The sequence below is a fragment of the Citrus clementina genome, unplaced genomic scaffold, assembly GCF_000493195.1.
Source record: "Citrus clementina cultivar Clemenules unplaced genomic scaffold, Citrus_clementina_v1.0 scaffold_7, whole genome shotgun sequence".
In the NCBI taxonomy this organism is placed as follows: Eukaryota; Viridiplantae; Streptophyta; class Magnoliopsida; order Sapindales; family Rutaceae; genus Citrus; species Citrus x clementina.
This window is the reverse complement of record NW_006262075.1, coordinates 6564837-6583199: the sequence shown is the minus strand read 5'-3', so window position 1 is coordinate 6583199 and position 18363 is coordinate 6564837. Positions and strand designations below refer to the sequence as shown.

The following is an 18363-nucleotide window of genomic DNA, read 5'->3' as shown; positions in this document are numbered from 1 at the left end:
GTTTGTGTTCCATCACCAAAAAGAAATTTAAAAATGGAAATGAAAAAAAAAAAAAAACTGTTTTTTTTTTGTCATTTTCTTGTTTATTCTTCAATAATGATTTTAGTTTTGAAATGGGATCTTGCTCGACCCATGTCTCAATATGCTCCCCCAGCTCATCCCGGCCGTTAAAATAATCTAAAAGATATGTTTGGAAATTATATTAAATAAAACCAACATGAGAGAATTATCCATAATGTAAGTTAATTAATTAGGCCCCTAGATTGGTGATCTGGTTTGATTCCATTTGTCAATATTCAAGCCATAGATATGTCTACAAATTAACTTGTTTACATACATTAGTTTGAAGAATGACCTGTGTTTAAAATAAACTGTAATATAATTAATTAGCCTCAAGCTAGTTTCATATTATTTTTGTGTGATTATCTATCAGTTTGTTTTTTTTTTAATAAAAAATATATGGTACCAGAGTCTAATCTCGTGTTTCAACTATATATGCTATTGTTTTTCGATACATTTGTCTTTTCAGACTTCTAATTTACGTGATATTAAAATTTAATTTCGTATGTAATTATATATAGCTAGTTACCCATGTGTAATCATAAATTTTTAAAGGAATTTTCTGCTTTTCTCTAATTGAAATAGTTAATAGTACCCAAAAAATAACCTCGAATATTTTAACTCTGATCATACCATAGATGATTGAATTCTATGACTCAGCTATCATTGATAAATGTGATTATTTTAAAATCACATAAAAGGTCGGTCAATGAAGAATTATTAAACTAAATAATGGTAGGTAGTCCCCAAAATTTAAAAAAAAAAAATTGATTATGTTACCTTAAGTGGATTTTTAAGTTTCAATCGATATTTGGTTAGAGTAAGTGTCTAGCAAGAGTTGTTGGAGGCTATTAATTTAACAACTTATGATAAGTTAATTTTCTTGTATATATTAATTAGATGCATTGCCTTCGATTTTGTTGTCTTCTTCCTTCTTCTCTTTTAATATTCTCCCAATCACTTCCTCCCCCCCCCCCCATTGCATTTTAAATGATTGCCATTTAGTATTGAAGTATTATAACTTTTAAACTAAAATCTTTGAAAAAAAATAATTGTAATTATAAAATAAAAGATGATTGCGTACAATCGATATAATTTTTAAATAATAATTTCAACAAAAATAATAAAAATATTATATGTTCTTCATCATGTAAGTGTAGAATCCACTCAACTTAACTTTCACGTTATAACAGTTAGTATTTTTCTAAATACTTTAATATTGCATCCTTTAAATTACGACTGTCCAACTTTCATACCAAACATGATCTAAAAAGTTTTAACAAAAGTGATTTTATACTCTACAATAGCACTATTGAAGTGGATTTTTAACCTCTCCCGCTTAGCAGGCCATTCTTGACTTAATTATCATCAATTAGTGTTTAAGTCTTAAAAGAGTTAATAATATAACATAAAGTGACGTGTTACAAGAATTAATTACCATTCATATTTTATATATGTATTAATCAATGCGGAAAGCAAATTTTGTTAGTTATATCAGTCATGAAAGGTCAGACAAAATTAGGATGTAAACTTAAACATATTCAGAATCTGGGTATACTCAACAGTTTCTCTGCATGGATTGTACGGATCAAGAAAAAAAAAAAGTCACAAGACTTCATGATTTCTGGGCTCATTAAAAGACAAGTTATAATGTTATATTACAACTGGTTATTTGTATGATTTTGCTTCTGTTGGCTGTGTGAACCTCTCTGCCCAGCTTGATTTGATTTGGCAACAAAGCAAAACCAGACAATATTTTATTTTTTATGTTGAATCCAAAAATGATATCATCAAACAATACAAATTTGTATGCCATTTCCCTGTTTCAGTCATTTTACTTCCAGCTCATACTCTCGCATTTATTGGCCTCCATCACCTCAGTGAATAGACCTGAAAATTTCCGTTTGACGAGTTTCGGAAACGTTATTTTTCTCCTTTGAGGATTATGAAAATAACGTAAAATTTGGATCAATTTGTAAAACAGTAAAACTAGTCGACACACCATTTCCCTTAATTTAGTAGTAAAAAAATGAACATTTAAAACAGAAACATCCACAGAGTAGTAGACAAGTGGTCGATGAAGAACTGGTAGATAATCGACATATCGAGTGCTCAATTTTTGTGTGATATCGACAATAGGTCAATGCCATTACGTAGTACTATTTCACTTCAATTGATTTCCATTTAGAATTGTTGAATAAAAGGAAATTTTTACCAAATTAAGAGTTTATTTGTTAAATGTTTGACGTCTGAAATATTATTCATTCTATATATATATATATATTTTAAATTTATTTATTTATTCTTTGTAATTTATATCCCATTTTAAAATATTTACATCTTAATAGAAAAAAATGAACTTTTATAACTTTTATATAAATGGCAAGTAAATATTATATGTCAAAAATATCTATATTAAATATACTTATTTTTTAAATTATAAAACTTAATATTTTTATTCTTTTTGACTTACAAGGACATAAATGTCAAATAATTATATTTAAGATTTTTTTATTTATAAAAATAAACGTAATGTCTCTTATATTCATATATTAAAAAAATATACATATATCATGTAAATATTTATATTCAAACCACCTCAACCAAAAGAAAAAGAAAAAGAAAAAAATAGCTACCTAACTAAACATCTAGAACATTAAACTAAACTTTTAATTTTACTTATGACAGGAATAATAACTATTGCCCCCAAATAAAACTATATTTTTTTTATTCAAGTTCTTGTTTTTCAATTTATTTCTAACTAAAATCACACGTGGGACTTGAGATTTAATATCATTCATTCACTTGGGTCTAGTTGTGCCCCAAATTGCAAGGGAAAATACAGTGGAACCAAAACTGATTTTCAAGAAGAATAATTTGTTTCATTATCAGTCACATCACTGTCAGATTCATTGTCGTGTGTGTTTTGTGTGCACTCAGAGTTCACGAGGGGCACACAAAAAGCAGTAGGTCCCACCCAAAATGATTGAGATATCTTTGGGCCCACTTTCTAATTGTCAAACATATCAATGATAACTCACACTGCACATGACCTCCATCATCCTCGATGGACCGCATTCGATCAAATTACATTTCAACAATTTCCCCTTGTGGGATGCCACGTGTAAGATCTTAGCCCGAGAGTTCATGGAATAGAATGAGTCCGTAGGAACAGGGAATTATTTACTTCCTTCCTCATGCAATAGGATGATTATAGCCTTTCACCGTCTCGTTTCAACACACCCGTGAAAAGGACTAATCGAGGACTCGTACTTGACTCGACAAGTGCACGTGGCGACCGTTTATTGGATTTGCTTTCAGAGATCCATGCAGAGTGCGTGACTAACTTGACCCTCTTTTCCCTCTCTCTGAGAGTTCGTTTTCAGAGGAGGCGGCAAAATTCGAATTGACACCTGGCACCCATGCCTACCTTTAAGTAAAATCTTACCGTGTGGCCCCCATCAGACAATGACTCTCCCTGGCGCCCAAGTCACAGGCTCACAGCCTCAAAAATGCAACTAGCAAAATTAGTTTTTTTTTTTTTTTTGAGAATTATTAAAAGTAGTAGTTAAATAAAATATTATTACCATGTTTGATTCAAGATCTGATTAGCTATATTAAATTTAAAAAGAACATGGTCAATTTTCTCCACTTTAATCAATATATACTATTTATCTCATGTTGTTTTTATAATAGCTAATAATTCTTCAGACAGCATAAATTTATAATATTATCTATATTTTTAAATATATTTTTATTCATATTTATTATAAATTAAATAAGTCACATGAATAGAAATTAAAATAAAAAATTAAGTATTGAAAATAAGAAATATATGTTTTGATGTGAAAAAAATCAATAATAAAATATTTTTCTTGTGCTTTTTTATTTTATAAATATTTTCATATAATAAATATATAAGAAAACTATTATAAAATGATAAAAAATTATTATAAGAAACTTGAATGATAAATAAAAATTATCATAAAATAAATAATAAAATATTTTTCTTATACTTTTTACATTTAATTTTAAAATATTATAAAATATTTATTAAGACAAAATGTTTACAAAATAAAAAAAAAGTACAAGAAAAAATTTTAATAATCATTTTTTTGTTTCCATCAAAACATATAAAATTTTATTATTAATTTTTTTTCACATCAAAACATATATTTCTTGTTCTTAATAAATATTTTTTTCAATTTCTATTCATATGATTTATTTAATTTATAATAAATATAAATAAAATTATATTTGAAAATATGGGTAATATTGTAAACTAATGTTGTGAGAGGAGTTATTGGCTATTATAAAAACAACAAGGGGATAAATAGTATATATTAATTACAATAAGAGAGAAATTAACAATCCCCCAATTTAGAAAGACCTTTTAAAAAAAAGATGTAAAATAATAAAATATAAAGTAGTTTCGTGATTGTGTTCAGAAAATTATTTATGTAAATCTATTTTTACTATGCTGTATAAAAAGTTTGACTTAAAGTTTAATAATGTAAGTTTGGTTTTGTTAAGTTATATTTATTGTAAGTTACAGCCCAATAAAAACAATACAAAAAAATCATATATTGGTCCACCTGACCCCCCCGCCATATTACTCATTTTTACATGGTTTAACCAGACTGGTAGTTACAACCAATGTGACTGGGAAATTTTTCATAAAGTGTCTTCGTCACTGTTGTAATATCTCAGGCAACAAAGGTAACGGCCAAAGTTAAGTGTAGAGACCTTCCTAAAGCACAAATGCACATCTTGATTTCCTAAGATACCAAATTTTCTGGTACAAATTTACAAGCAGTTTGATTCATATTCCACGCTTTTGGGAAATCTACTTTCCTATAATGGTTTTTTTCAAACATCAGTAATACTTTTTGTCATCATCATAAAACATTTGCTCAGACCCAGATCATTCAAGTACCCAAAAAAAATTCAACTCAAAATCGACAATCATATCTGCCCAAGATCATTTTAGACATGCTTTTGCTGTTGATGGGCGCAAATAATTGAGAAAAAAGAGCTTGTTTAGACTCCATGCACGCATACAAAAAGTAAGAGAAGGTTGCCTTGACTACTATTATTTCTGCATTTATAAAAAGTTCTGAGCAGGCCCCAGATAGTCACCAATTTCTCAGCATCTCTCGCTTTTAAACATGCTAGTGCCAGCAAAACCAAGAAAAATGATAGAGCAACTAATATGTTAACATCAAGCAGGAAAAATCGGGCACTAGTCCAATACATAAAATAATAATGTTATGTCACATTTAGAATTCAGCAGTACTAAATGAGGCCAATGAAACTTCCTGGAAAGATTACATCATATGAGTTTGTGATGAGTTGGTCAAGATAATAATTGACTTGGAATTTGGAGTTTATGGTGTATGTTTTGTTGTTAAAAAATAGTGGCTGTGCCCAAAAATACATGATAAAGGCTACAGCATGTTTGGTATATGCAGTCTATTAATCCCCACATTGAAAACAAGGTAAGAGCTAGAGCATTACTGGAACACGCAATCCATCATAACTGAGTTGCACATCAAGACCCTCAGTCTCCATCAACTTCAGAAGTTCTTCATTCACCTTTTCATGATCCATCAAATGCATCATGCCTTTGTAAAAGCATAGGAAAGAAGATGAGTTTAGAATCTCTTTTGAATTCAAAGACAATGTAACATTAAGGAACAAGTAACAATTCAGAAACAGAAACACGTAAATTCTACACTATAAAAGGAGAAATTAACATACCAATGAAAAGTGTTCTCTTTGGTTGAATTTTCCGCACTTCCTCTAAAGCCTGAAAGGAAAAATAGTTAAACTCATATTTGATAATGTAAATTGATTACCTGAGTATGCCAAGAATTTGTCTACCCTTGGAAGTCCAAAGTGTGTTGAAGAAGACCGATCAGGCCTTAAAGCATCCTGAAAAAATCATTTGACATTTAAGCTTAAAACAAACTGTACTTATGTACATACATAAAACTTAAGTATACATGCAAACAAGAAAAAATGTGTGTGTATCTTTGCATGTGAGAGAGAGAGAGAGAGAGAGGACCATTATCAGGATTTCACAGTCTTGCAGAAAGGGATAAGTTTCTTCAGGTATCTCACTGACATCACTGGAAAAAAGAAAAAACAGCAAAGTTTCAAATTCAAACTTCTGGAGTCTGAAAATAATGAAAGCATTACATTTCCACAAACAAACCATATTCAGAGCATTACCTGATGTAACAAATATTACCAAAACGAAATCCAAGGGAACGGTAACCAGCACCATGCCACACTGGTAAAGGTGTAATCTGAAGCACAATATTTTTAAAGAAAAATCACTCTGCATCGTAAACTGTTTTTCAACTTGGCTACATAACACTTTTGTCATATTTTATGTTTAGGTTTACATTGGAAGAACAGAGAATTGTGAGACCAAGTCACATAGACATCCAGGAGAGATGCAAAGAAGCAAATGGTCATCTAAAAAACCATTCCATTAAACAGCAGTCTTTAATTGGACCTTAAGAGTCCTTTAAAGATGAATAGACATCAAAATGAATTCTTGCTTTGAGATGAATCCTACTTCTGTCTTTGCAATCTTGATTTATCCTTACTAAGTCCAAGTGAAAAAGCCCTCGCCAAACAACTTTTTTTTTTAATTTCTGAATATTTTCCTCAGCTTCATAATTTAAATACAAATTCCCAGAGAGACTTTTTATTGTACTTAATTTCAGAAACTGTTGTTTGACAACACGTGAGGAATTGACAGCCAATTTAGGGCACCAATTTATGAAACCAGTTCAAAAACTCATATATCAGAGAGTTATGGATTTCCACTTTAATCCTAAGTGAACAATTGTTACCTTTAAATCTTGTACAGTGAATGGCTCCTCATCAATGATATTAAATTGCAGCTCTGAAACTGCAGCACCAGGTATAATCCCGCTTGTATCCACTAAATAATAATGAGTCTTCTTCATTACCTGAAATTGTTTTAATAATTAGTGCCAAGATCAAATGAAGTTGAAAACTACACAATATGCTATGCAATAAAGGCAGGATTGCATTTTGGACCTCAAAATCACGCATTGCAACGTAAATTGGAATGTGACGCTGTACATTGTTCGTCCAGTCTCGAAGATCATCCAAACCTTCAAAAAAAAGGGGGTAAAAAATGAAAAATAATTTAAAGGCCAATCTTAGAGCATATATGTGCTTCTATTTCAAAATCCAATAATAATAAGATGACGAAGAGCAAACTTAATGCAGTGTCATAAATTCATTTGTTTGATTAAAGAAAAAGAATCAGAAAGTGTTGTCAGAGACCTCCAATTGCATCAGCATGAGAATGAGTAATTATAACCGCATCAATTGTTCTTATCCTGGCAGAAATGCAACTAGTTATGATAAGGCAAGTACCTGACATATACCATAGCAGAATTTGCAAAACCATCACAATCTAACAACTTCCGACTTTTTCATATACATAAATGCTTTAAAAGAAACCAAGCAGGCTAGCTGAATGAAGACAATTTAAATAGCATATTATCCATTGAGAGAAATGCTCTATGCAATATACATTTAGAACTATTCTAAACAATTACGTAGCATCAATTATAAATTGTAATAGGTGGTTACTTCAATTCATATCTAATGCTTGGCATGCGTATGAAAACACATTTATGCTTGTTTAGGCCAACTGGTCATAGAGACAAAATTTTAAGTGCAGAACTACTTCTCTCTAAGATACATCTGTGCCAAATATCAATAGGAATTTAGTTTTTTTTTTTTAAAAAAAAATGAACATTTAAATCTCCTACATATGAAACAAAAACATCAAATAATTTGGATGTCAATAAATTAGTGCTTCAATAATCAAATCTCCTATATTTATCAATAAAAAAATCTTCAGCAAACATGGAACACTGGTAATGGTAACAGAAGAAACCAAGCACTCAAGGAAACAAGGTTTGAATTGTGCTGAAAAACTATGAAGATGGAATCAAAATCATCAAGATATTTGTTCAGATAGAATATAATCATAAAAATTTACTAAGTGATAAACTGAACTCTATGAACAAATGCAGAAGTTTCACTTTCATTCCAGTTTGTTACATTGGATCAACAATCATCCTAGAACAAATGGGACACTCACAGGTCCTAAATAAATTCATATCTAATCAGTACAGTGTCTAAGACTAGAAGTTGAAAAGTTTTGGTATGGGGTTCTTTTGAAGGGGAATCATAACATACTCGGGACACTAAAATAATACCACCCCTACATTATGAGGCCAGTATTTTTGCAACTACCAACATTTTTTAATCTGAAGTACACAAAATCTTGTGCACCACAGAACCTATGTGACATGGTCCTTTATAATTGCAAGCAACTTATTGCAACTATTCTGCATTCATATGTAGCAATGTCTAACAAAGTACCAACATGCAAAGCTTGCACAAGCTGCAGTCATATAATCTCAACTGAAGTAACTGACATCTTAAACGGCCTTCATAAAGACTTTCCAAGTGAATGAAGTAAAGACTGACCCATAGGCAGGAAACCAACGAAGAGCGCTATGGTAGAAAAACCTGCAAAATAGAAGTTCAAAAGAAAATTCTTGCCATATAAGTTTGGGAATTACATAAACTCGTCAAAATTGCTCAGTTATAAGGTCCATCTCTTTTACTATTTCTAACTTTGGGACCAATTTTAGTCTTAAGGAAAAATAAATTTCCATCTCATTTCCCAGATTCAATCAATGTTTAATTACATAATTTTTATAAGCCCAACTAGATTTTTATTATTGTTTATATATAAGCACATATCAAGACAATTAGATGGAAACAGTAGGAATTGAAAAATTAGCAGCAAATGATAATAAGAAACAGAAGCGATTTCAGCTAAACCATACCAAGAGACCAATACGATCAAATTGGGAGTATCTTTCACTTACTTGCCAGCATCTATTAAAATGTTTCTCCTTCCAGATGGCCCAGGATAACGAATAAGGATACTTGTGTTGAGTCTCCTATTTTTATTACCAGGTTCGACAGCTTTTGTGCACACCTGTACATAAGAGGGATTCAATGGAAGTCTCCAAAAGATTTTGTGCATTTAGTGTCAACTCAAGTATAGAAGTCTCTATAGTATACCGGGCATTTTTTTGAAGGATTAGTTAGACAGCTGACACGAGGAATCCCTTCACTAGTTCCTGTCCCCATAAATACAATTTCAGATTGCTGAGCAGGTAACTGCACTCCATTATCCCCATTTGCCAAATCTGTAACCCAATTTGGATCACTAATAGGTTATCTATAGCTATGAATGATAGCAGACAACACAACAATATCTGCAGCAGAGACTTCATATAATTTTCCTTCAAGCGGAAATAAAATCCACCAAAAGGTTGACACTGCCTCCTCACTTGTAACAAATTAACCTCACTATCAGCTACTCCTCACAATGCAATGTTTTCTTTAAGCAATACATTCATAAAAAGGATTTTTGTAAGTCCATCATTATATCTAAATTTACTGAAAATTAAAGCTTTTCAGCTGCCAGATAACAAGCTAAGAATTCCTCAAACATAAAAGCTTCCAGTCTATGAATGCACATTAAAAATTACAGATATAAAAAGAAATATCCAATTAAATGTGCAAAACCAAGAATCAATCATCCATATCGATCACACCCGGATAAGTTAACACCATTTACAGTTGCATGTAAAGCAAAGATGGAAAATAATTCATGGAAACCGTTAATACCCAGAAATAAAACTTAAAAATTTATATCGAAACATACTAGATTGAAGGCAAGCTTGAAGAATCCTCTTGAAAGGAAAGAACCCAGATGTTGGGAGTGAAATTTGAGAGGTGTAAACCGATATTTGGCGTCTGCAAGGAGCAAAACAGGACACTGAGGATGGGCTTGGCCTCACCGTGCCTAAAAATGATGCCATTGACAGAAAGTTCTAATTTTTCTTCTTTTTTCAGATTTTTTTAAAAAATTGTCTCATAACTTTTTACTTTTTGAACTTTTTCGGCTTTTTTAGGGTTCTGAAAGGGCATTTTGAGGAAAGTGAAGAACTCGGGAGACTCTGGAAAACGAGCGGCGACAACGCTGACCCGATTTCCGAGATGGGTAATTTTAAAAAACATATCCTGACGTTTGAGGCAGTTGCAAGTAAATAGCGAAAATTAATTTATTTGTAAATATCCTTTCACCGTTAGTTAAATTTTTTGTTAACAATTAGTTGACTTTGAAAAGATGAAATTACCCTAATGATAGTTTTTATACACGACATTGCTAAAAATCAGCTGAGAAATTTCAAGTCTCAAGATAAATTGCTTGGTCAATTGATTAGTTTATACAATGACTCAGTGAGTGGTCATTACCTCCATTTCACATAAACTTCGTGAATCATCAAAACAACACAAAATCAAAGGAAACGAGATGCATTTATGGAAGATCCATCATGGCAAGAACAATCTCCACGAATGCTCAACGTCCTAGAAGCTCTTAAGCAAGCCTTATGTCACGGGATGAGTGTTTTGCGCAGCTAACCCGTGCGGTACTTAGACAACTTTGTCGAATGTTGCTAAGTAAGCCTAGAGCTTCTCGAACTAGAGAAGAGAGCAATTGAGCCAAAGAAGAAAACTTGTATTGCACAAAGAGAGAATACAATGCTTGAGTTGCTTACAATGCTTGTTGGATACAAATGCCTAATGCCATCCCATATTTATAGGGGAGGCTTGCCAAGCTCTAGAGATTCTAGAGAATTCTATCATTTCCTAGCTATTTACATGTGCTGGAATTCTATGGAGAATTCTAGAGTATTTACAAGCTCACATGTACTAGAATTGCCTAGAATGTTCCGGAATTGGGCCAAGCTAGCACTCTTGGCCTTGTGTTGGCTCTCTAGCCCGAAATTGTGGGCAATTGAGCTAGCGAATTGGGCGGTCCGCAACACTTAGTTGAGAAGTCGACCTCCAAGCGCACCTTAATTCCAACTCAGTTGAGTTCAACTCATCCGCCATTAAAGCTCCGCTCAAGCTCGAAACCGAATATGATGCCCTCCTCTCCAAGGACCCACATTTCCCTACTCTCGCTCAACACCTCGTCGACCTCAAAAGCCTCGTCTTAACCTCCATAGAGAGCACGACCATAATAGCCTCAAAAGCTTCTTGACTTGATGAGTCTCGACTCACTCCATCATTTGAGTCGCTGGCTCCATCGAGACTGAAATTGAAGCCCGGATTGATAGAGAGCATGTTGAGGGACTCAAAAAGGCTTTGAAACATGTGAATGGAGATGGTGGCAATAAGGATGACTTGGTGAAGCTGCTGAATTAGTTCGAGGACCGAGTCTCGTAGGGGTTCAATCGCGGGTTGAAAGATTTGGTGCTCAAATCAAATGTTTTTTCATTACTTGAAAAGATTCTGCACTAAAACCAATGGCGTGCATGCATCTATGTGGGTCAAGTGTTAATGGTCCAACAATTCAAGCTTTAATAACAATGAACTCAAAGCGCATTCAATTAAAGGCTTTTGGAAACTCATGAAATTTGGATCTCAGAGCATAGTGACTACAAAGGCAGGTCTCAGTTATCGTGCTCGAGTCACCAGATGTTGCAAAACTTTTAGTTCTTGCACGAATTGTCATAAATGCCCCTAACTACCTAAACAAAGATTAAACAGAACAAAATGTAAGGGGGTGCTTACAAATAAATAAATTTTCGCCATCTACTTGCAACTGCTTCAAACCTCATATGAGGTTTTTAAAAATTACCCTTTCCGAGATTAACAGTCTTTTATTATAATGCTCATAAAGTAAAATTGACATGAATGTTGTCATATTTTGCACTTTCTCTGAACTTGAGGGGGAAGATATGTAGTTATCCATCATATTCTTTGCGCAGTACAGAATTTGGCAAATGGATTTTGGGCATATTCCGATGGCGATTAGGCCGAATGCAAATGTTAATGCCTTGAATTGATATCGAGGAGTCAACTTCCAATTGAAAGGTGGTATGCTTGGGTTGGACAAGTCACTGTACATCTAGTCATTTTTTTCTCTCAATTTAATTAACACAGTTCCCAAATTATCCTCGTTAGTCATTATAATATTTTTCTTTTAACAAAAATTTTCAAATTGAAGCGAGAAATACTCGTTCTTAGGTGGATCCTGCTTCTTCCCAAATAAAAATGGACATTTTCATTTGCCGCAATAGACGTCAATGGCACCACCTGTATCTAACACCCACAATGTGTCGAAGTTGATCACCCTTCTTTTTGAATCATGAAATTCATCTTATTCCTCGTAAACAATTTGACAAATTGACCATAAAGATTTCCTTAAGTTGTAATTTAACCAAAACTTTCAATTTCAATAACTCAAACTCGCCATTTTGTTTATGTAATTATTTTGTTCTGCCATTTGTATTTGCTATCAGAAGCTTCAATAGGTGATAACAACGAAGTCAATTTTCATGAACCATACTACTCAATCTGCATTTTTTTCTTCAACTGATTTTTCATCATACAAGCACTTCAATTTGGTTGTATTTAAGAGGTGGGGTATGCTTGAGTTGGACAAGTCACGGTACATCAAGGTAGTGTTTACTTGCTGGAGTGGGAGTGTAGAGTGTGGATTCCTCCCACTCCAGTATTTACTTACCTTAAAAAATGAGAGAGTGGGAGTGGGAATCCATGGGTCCCACTCAATTTTGGAGTGGGGAGTGAGATTCCCACTCCCATGGGGGGAGGTGGGAGTGGGAATCCACTCCCCCCTCTTCCCATTTTATCCTTATAATTAAAATTAAAATAAATAAATAATATTTAATAAAATAAATAATATCATATTTATTAAAAATAATAATTATATCATATTTATTTTATTAAATTTAATAAAATAAAAATAAATAAATATTATATTTAAATTAATAATATTAAACATTAATTTTAATAAATATTAATTAATTATTTATTTAATAATAATAAATATTTTATTCTAAAAAATATTAATTTTGTACTATATTATCAATAATAATATTTCATTTGTGTTGCTATTATTAATAATTTTTATTCACATAATTTAAATTAAAATTAATAAAAAATTATGATTTACATAATTAAGAATATTAGTAATTATTATTAATTTATAAATATAATAAAATATTTATTTTATTTTCCAAATATATTTTTTATTAATTTTTTAATTACAAATTATAATTTTGTACATAAGGATAAAATTATAATTTAAAATAATTTACTCTCAATCCAAGATAAAGTAAACAAATAATTGAGATTTTGATTGACAATCCATACTTTTATTTAGTCTAAGTAAACACCCTACTCTCACTCCCACTCCACACTCTTAATCCAAAGATTCCCACTCCAATCCAAAAAGTAAACGCAGCACAAGTTTCTTCAAGATCTTGTAAAAGCTCGAGATTTGCATCCGTCTGGGCCAAGCAACCCGACAGGTGTCTTATGTCAAAGACTTGCATGCAATCTGGAAACAATATTTATTATTCTAGTCCAACAACAAATAAGAAAAAAAATGTGGCCGCATTCTCACCGCAGGCTTTAATCTCTCTCTCTCTCTCTCTCTATCTTTTTATTTCCTTGTGAATGTTATTGCTATGTTCTTCTCTGAAGGAGCTGACTTCAAAATATAAGAAACTTGCACCTGTAACCTGCTGATCAGTTAATCAATCAAGAGCCAAGAGGGACATAGCCTTATAATATACAGTGCCTTAGATTAAGAGGACTCCAAGCCTTCCGAGACTTTATTTTATTATTATTTTTTGAATACTAGTTACACACCATATTACTGTATTACACAGATATTTACAACTGTTATCATAATAATATACTGATATTTACAATCAGATATATCTAACTTGAACTTATATATGATTACATTAAATTCTATGAAATACATACCCAATCCCAGATAAATTGCTCTTACAGATAAGGGATGCCCCTACTTTACTTACATTTCATAAGAAAAAAGATATTATAAATGTTTTAACCCCTATAATATTTTTATGGGGACTTGAATCGCTTGTGAGGACAGCAACCCACCACTTCGACGAAAGCTGAAGTGGCTTCCGAGACTTTATTAGATATTTGCAATGTGTGTATATAAAAGCTGATATTGGAAATCTTGGAATCATATGTACGCTGATACACATGAAATCTTTGAGGTGGATACGCCGAAAAGAACAAAAAGGAAAAGTCTTCATTCGCTAGCTATTGATCATTAATTTGAAAATAGCTTGGTGACGACTTTCTGGCTTTGAGATTTCCACAATTTTGGACGGAGATTTCGTGTGGCATGGACGTTGTGGACCTCCTCATCCTATTTTCAAACGAGTGATATTTGAGCACGATATTTGGACTCGACTAGCTTACAGATTCTGTAAGCTACAGACTGCAGCATCAGCCGTTGGATGTGGAGTGAGAAATTAAACCATAGAAAATGGGACGGTGGGATGACGGGAGATGTTAGGTACAGAATCTGTACCATAGGCAGGTCCACGATATTTAATCAATTTCTCTCGTGCTTCTAATGTTTCTCCGACCATCTAGTCAAATATATTTTTATTTATTTTAAAAGTAAAGCTCATGTCCTTGGAGAAAATTGTCGATCATGCCCATGTCCTTGCAGTAATTCAATTTATGAAGCAAGTACTTAAATTTAATGCAATCGTTTAAATTTCTAAAAATTAATAGATTCTGAATTTAATACGTACCTCTCAAACTTTTGGGGAAAAATAAATAAAATCATATTTTGATTTCTATCATTTGAACGTGTTTACTCTTCTGGTCACACATGTCTAATCAATATCCTCAATTCCTTGTTTTCGCTTGGCAATGTTATAAAAGGTTATAAAAAAGTCTATTTTGCACAATTTCTGCCGGTTGAAGATTGAAACAATAATATGATAATTCCCATTATCGGATGCGCATGTACATATCATATTGTTTGAGCCTGGAGCTATCCAATTAACGAACAGTTCCATTTATTTGACCTTGGTGGTTGGACTTGGACATTTGTGTGGCAAATGAATAGGCAAAGTTGCATTAATTGGAAGATTCTTGATCGCCCTTCTTGGAACAGAAGAGACCGACATAATATTTTTTTTCATTAATGCTTATCACATGCGTCATGATTTTATCCCGTTTCCGTATTTATTGCTTAAAAATTTAAAAAAAAAAAATGGGGACATAATCCATTATCCTTACAAGTCTATCCAAACAACCCAACCTATATTCAAAATTGAAAGCAAAACGAAATTAAAAAAAAAAAAAAACAAATCGAAAGACGAGAAAACATCATTTGTTTTAGCTTATTTTATATTTGTGAGTTATTAGTTTAATAGGGATGGGTAATGAGCTTTTGTAAAATCAAACTGACCAATCAAATTCTAAAGAATCGAGCTTTTAGACCGCACGGGGTAAGTTGAGACATTTCAAAATCAACGGGACACTTAATTTAATAATAATAAGTTGAAAATTTAGATGGAGCATTTCGATTGGGGTCACATTGTTAATTACATAATTAGGATATTTTCATAGAACTTGATTATTTATTTTATTTTTTTCATGATTTCTCTTTCACCTTTTAATATTTTCCAATTACATCGCGGCGAAGTCACGATCATGCATGCATGTTGCCATAGTATCGTTCCTCTTACACGAGAGCGGCTAACGTGATCAACTTAAATTCCTATAGTCTCCATGTGAACACCGTCTGCGAAACACAAATTTTTACTTTTAAAAAATGGTAGTATTCAGGAGTTTCCTTGAGAATCTTGACAACTATTTAGCCTGTAAATCAACGATGACGATTGTGAATTAAATCAATTTTAAAACGAAAAAGACTCGTTGACTAATACAATCCATCTCCTATATATCTCGCGCGATCGTCTCCCAATGAGGCCAAAAAGAAAATTCTCACAACCCGACATGGGCAGAATTATTTATTTATATTTCAATAACCCTAAATTTGATTGATGTGCACGTTCAAATAATATTTCTTAGCTGTGGTTGGCTCGAATGGCGCCTGGGGCTGGGCACACGCTAGCTCCGAAATGTATGCGCACATGATCAAGTAAATATTATCAACTTGACAATATATTAAATCCAACGAACGAACCGTATATATTTAATGTTTAATTATAAATTTCTTGTTGAGTAACAAATTTCAATTTTTAATTTAATCCCGGCCGCCGTCCGTCATGTACCATTGTGCATCTGTATAATGTTTAATTATAAATTTCACCGCCAATAATCAACCGGCTTACCTAGTTCTAAACTTAACAAGCATTGTTAATAAAAATTATTTAACATATATTATTTTGGGATCAATCTGGCCTAGCTAGTTGCTTTTCAAAGTTAGCAAGAAATTAATATGGCGCTGAAAAGGGTTGGAAGCACATGCTGACTTAAAAATAAAATAAAAATTTAATTGTTTTTGTTTGAATAATTTATTTATCATTAATTATCCTAAAAGTCTTCGGGAAATTTATGAAAATAACCATAAAATTTTTGTTATTTTCATAATTAACCCTCTCAACTTTTTTCTATCAACATTAGCCAAATACAGGCTTTTCTCTCCAAATTACCCTTCTTTACAAACAAAAAACAACTTTCGTCAAACCAAAGGCAGCTTTCCACTCTTGAATCATCAACCAACGGCGGCGATAAAAGACAACGATAAAAGTGAAATCCGATTATAATCTATCCGGATCCAACACTAATCGGCATCACATAGTGGTATGAGTTATTTTCTGAACTTGCTCGAGAGTTTCAGTGAACTGCGAGTCGGGGTGAATATGGCGACAGGCTGCCTGTCGCACGAAACTTGGTGCGACATGCAGCCTGTCGCACGAAACTTGGAGCGACAGGCAGCCTGTCGCACCAAAACTTGGTGCGACATGCAGCCTGTCGCACCTAAACTTGGTGCGACAGGCACCTGTCGCACCAAAACTTGACCATTTGGTGACCACTGGTGCGACAGGCCATTTCTTCTTCTTGCTTTCACCTTCTGCACCTGTCGCACCAAGGTCATTTCTTCTTCTTACTTTCACGTGCAATATATTCTCCCATTCTAAGCCAAGTCACGGGCCGACCACCAAAGAGAGAACACCGAGCTCATCTAAAGCTAATTATTCATTGACTTCTGTAGAATTCGAATTAAGCCAGTGATTACAAATTACAATACTCCAAACCTAAATAACAAAGTAAGAGCATGCATGTTTGTTGCGCCTCACTCTACTCTACAATAACAGTTTTACTTTATTAAAATTTGTAGTCAATTTACAAACAGAAGTACATGGGACGTTACATGGTCTTCGAATCTTGCAATACGAGGACTTCTTGTAAATCTGAATGACTCCTCCTGAAAGACATCTCTCTAATCGTGTCCAAAATAGGCCTCCAAGATCGTTTTACAGGAGACCTTCTCAACGCCGTCGGCCATCCGATTTGGGCTTCTGGTTGGCAAGTTCCAAGCCGGGCTTGATGAACTACGGCTGTACGGATTTGGTGACAGAGTTTTTCTTCTGGGTGAATTATTAGCCTGAGATTTGCCAGCGGATTTGGCTTGCGCTGTGAGCTTTTTCACAATACCTGCCAAGTCAATAGGAGAAAATTCATTTCCGAATGTTGAGGCTGGCAGTACAAAATAAATACGCCCTGGTTCCAGGAGAGTTTCAGCTGTCAATGGCTTTAAGCTAGCTGCAGACAGAAGCTGAGCTGCCGTGAATACAAAATGCTTTGGTGGCCGGCCCGTGACTTGGCTTAGAATGGGAGAATATATTGCACGTGAAAGTAAGAAGAAGAAATGGCCTGTCGCACCAAGTGGTCACCAAATGGCCTTGGTGCGACAGGTGCAGAAGGTGAAAGCAAGAAGAAGAAATGGCATGTCGCACCAAGTGGTCACCAAATGGCCTTGGTGCGACAGGTGCCTGTCGCACCAACACTTCCAGGCAACGAGCTCCAACATATGCTCTTCAATTCTTCTAAACCAAACTTATATCTAGCTGCTGGAGGTTTGGAACAAAAACAAGCCACGTCAAGTCCTTCACTTCGCACCCATTTATTACAAATTCAAATATCTCAGATTCACCAACGCCTTCATCTCTTCCGGCAGCCCACGTAGGGAAGTCCGAGACAGAACGAGCTTCTCTGATCTTGAAGATTACGAGGTCAGTGAAACCGAGTCCAAAATCTCTGACGACGCCATTTCCGAAATGGAGCGTGTTTCTATTGCCGCCATGGCTGATTTAA

The 18363-nt window shown here is 33.4% G+C and overlaps 1 protein-coding gene across 3 annotated transcripts; it reads right to left on the bottom strand.

Annotated features, from left to right (window-relative positions):
* Window positions 1-5281: 5281 nt before the first annotated feature.
* Window positions 5282-10214, bottom strand: LOC18037343 (putative hydrolase C777.06c). Of its 3 annotated transcripts, none has more exons than XM_006426490.2 (12): window positions 9866-10214; window positions 9217-9344; window positions 9018-9130; window positions 8611-8652; window positions 7390-7445; window positions 7138-7214; window positions 6927-7046; window positions 6295-6371; window positions 6128-6191; window positions 5944-5994; window positions 5821-5869; window positions 5282-5684 (listed from the first exon to the last, which is right to left on the bottom strand). In XM_006426490.2, the coding sequence occupies exons 1-12, from the start codon at window positions 10020-10022 to the stop codon at window positions 5566-5568; spliced, it is 1053 nt and encodes a 350-aa protein (XP_006426553.1). In that variant the 5' UTR covers window positions 10023-10214; the 3' UTR covers window positions 5282-5565. The 3 variants fall into 3 exon arrangements, with proteins under 3 accessions (XP_006426553.1, XP_006426552.1, XP_024036681.1); XM_006426489.2 differs by having other exon boundaries at window positions 9217-9275; XM_024180913.1 differs by lacking the exons at window positions 9018-9130; window positions 9217-9344 and having other exon boundaries at window positions 7390-7482.
* Window positions 10215-18363: the final 8149 nt, after the last annotated feature.

Excerpts from the sequence above, each read along its gene's own strand:
- LOC18037343 (XM_006426490.2), bottom strand. The coding sequence starts at position 10,022 with ATGGCATCATTTTTAGGCACGGTGAGGCCAAGCCCATCCTCAGTGTCC. Across the intron at positions 6,192-6,294 it reads GGTAATATTTGTTACATCAG|TGATGTCAGTGAGATACCTG; the intron begins GTAATGCTCTGA and ends TCTTTTTTCCAG. Across the intron at positions 5,870-5,943 it reads CACACTTTGGACTTCCAAGG|GCTTTAGAGGAAGTGCGGAA; the intron begins GTAGACAAATTC and ends TTTTCCTTTCAG.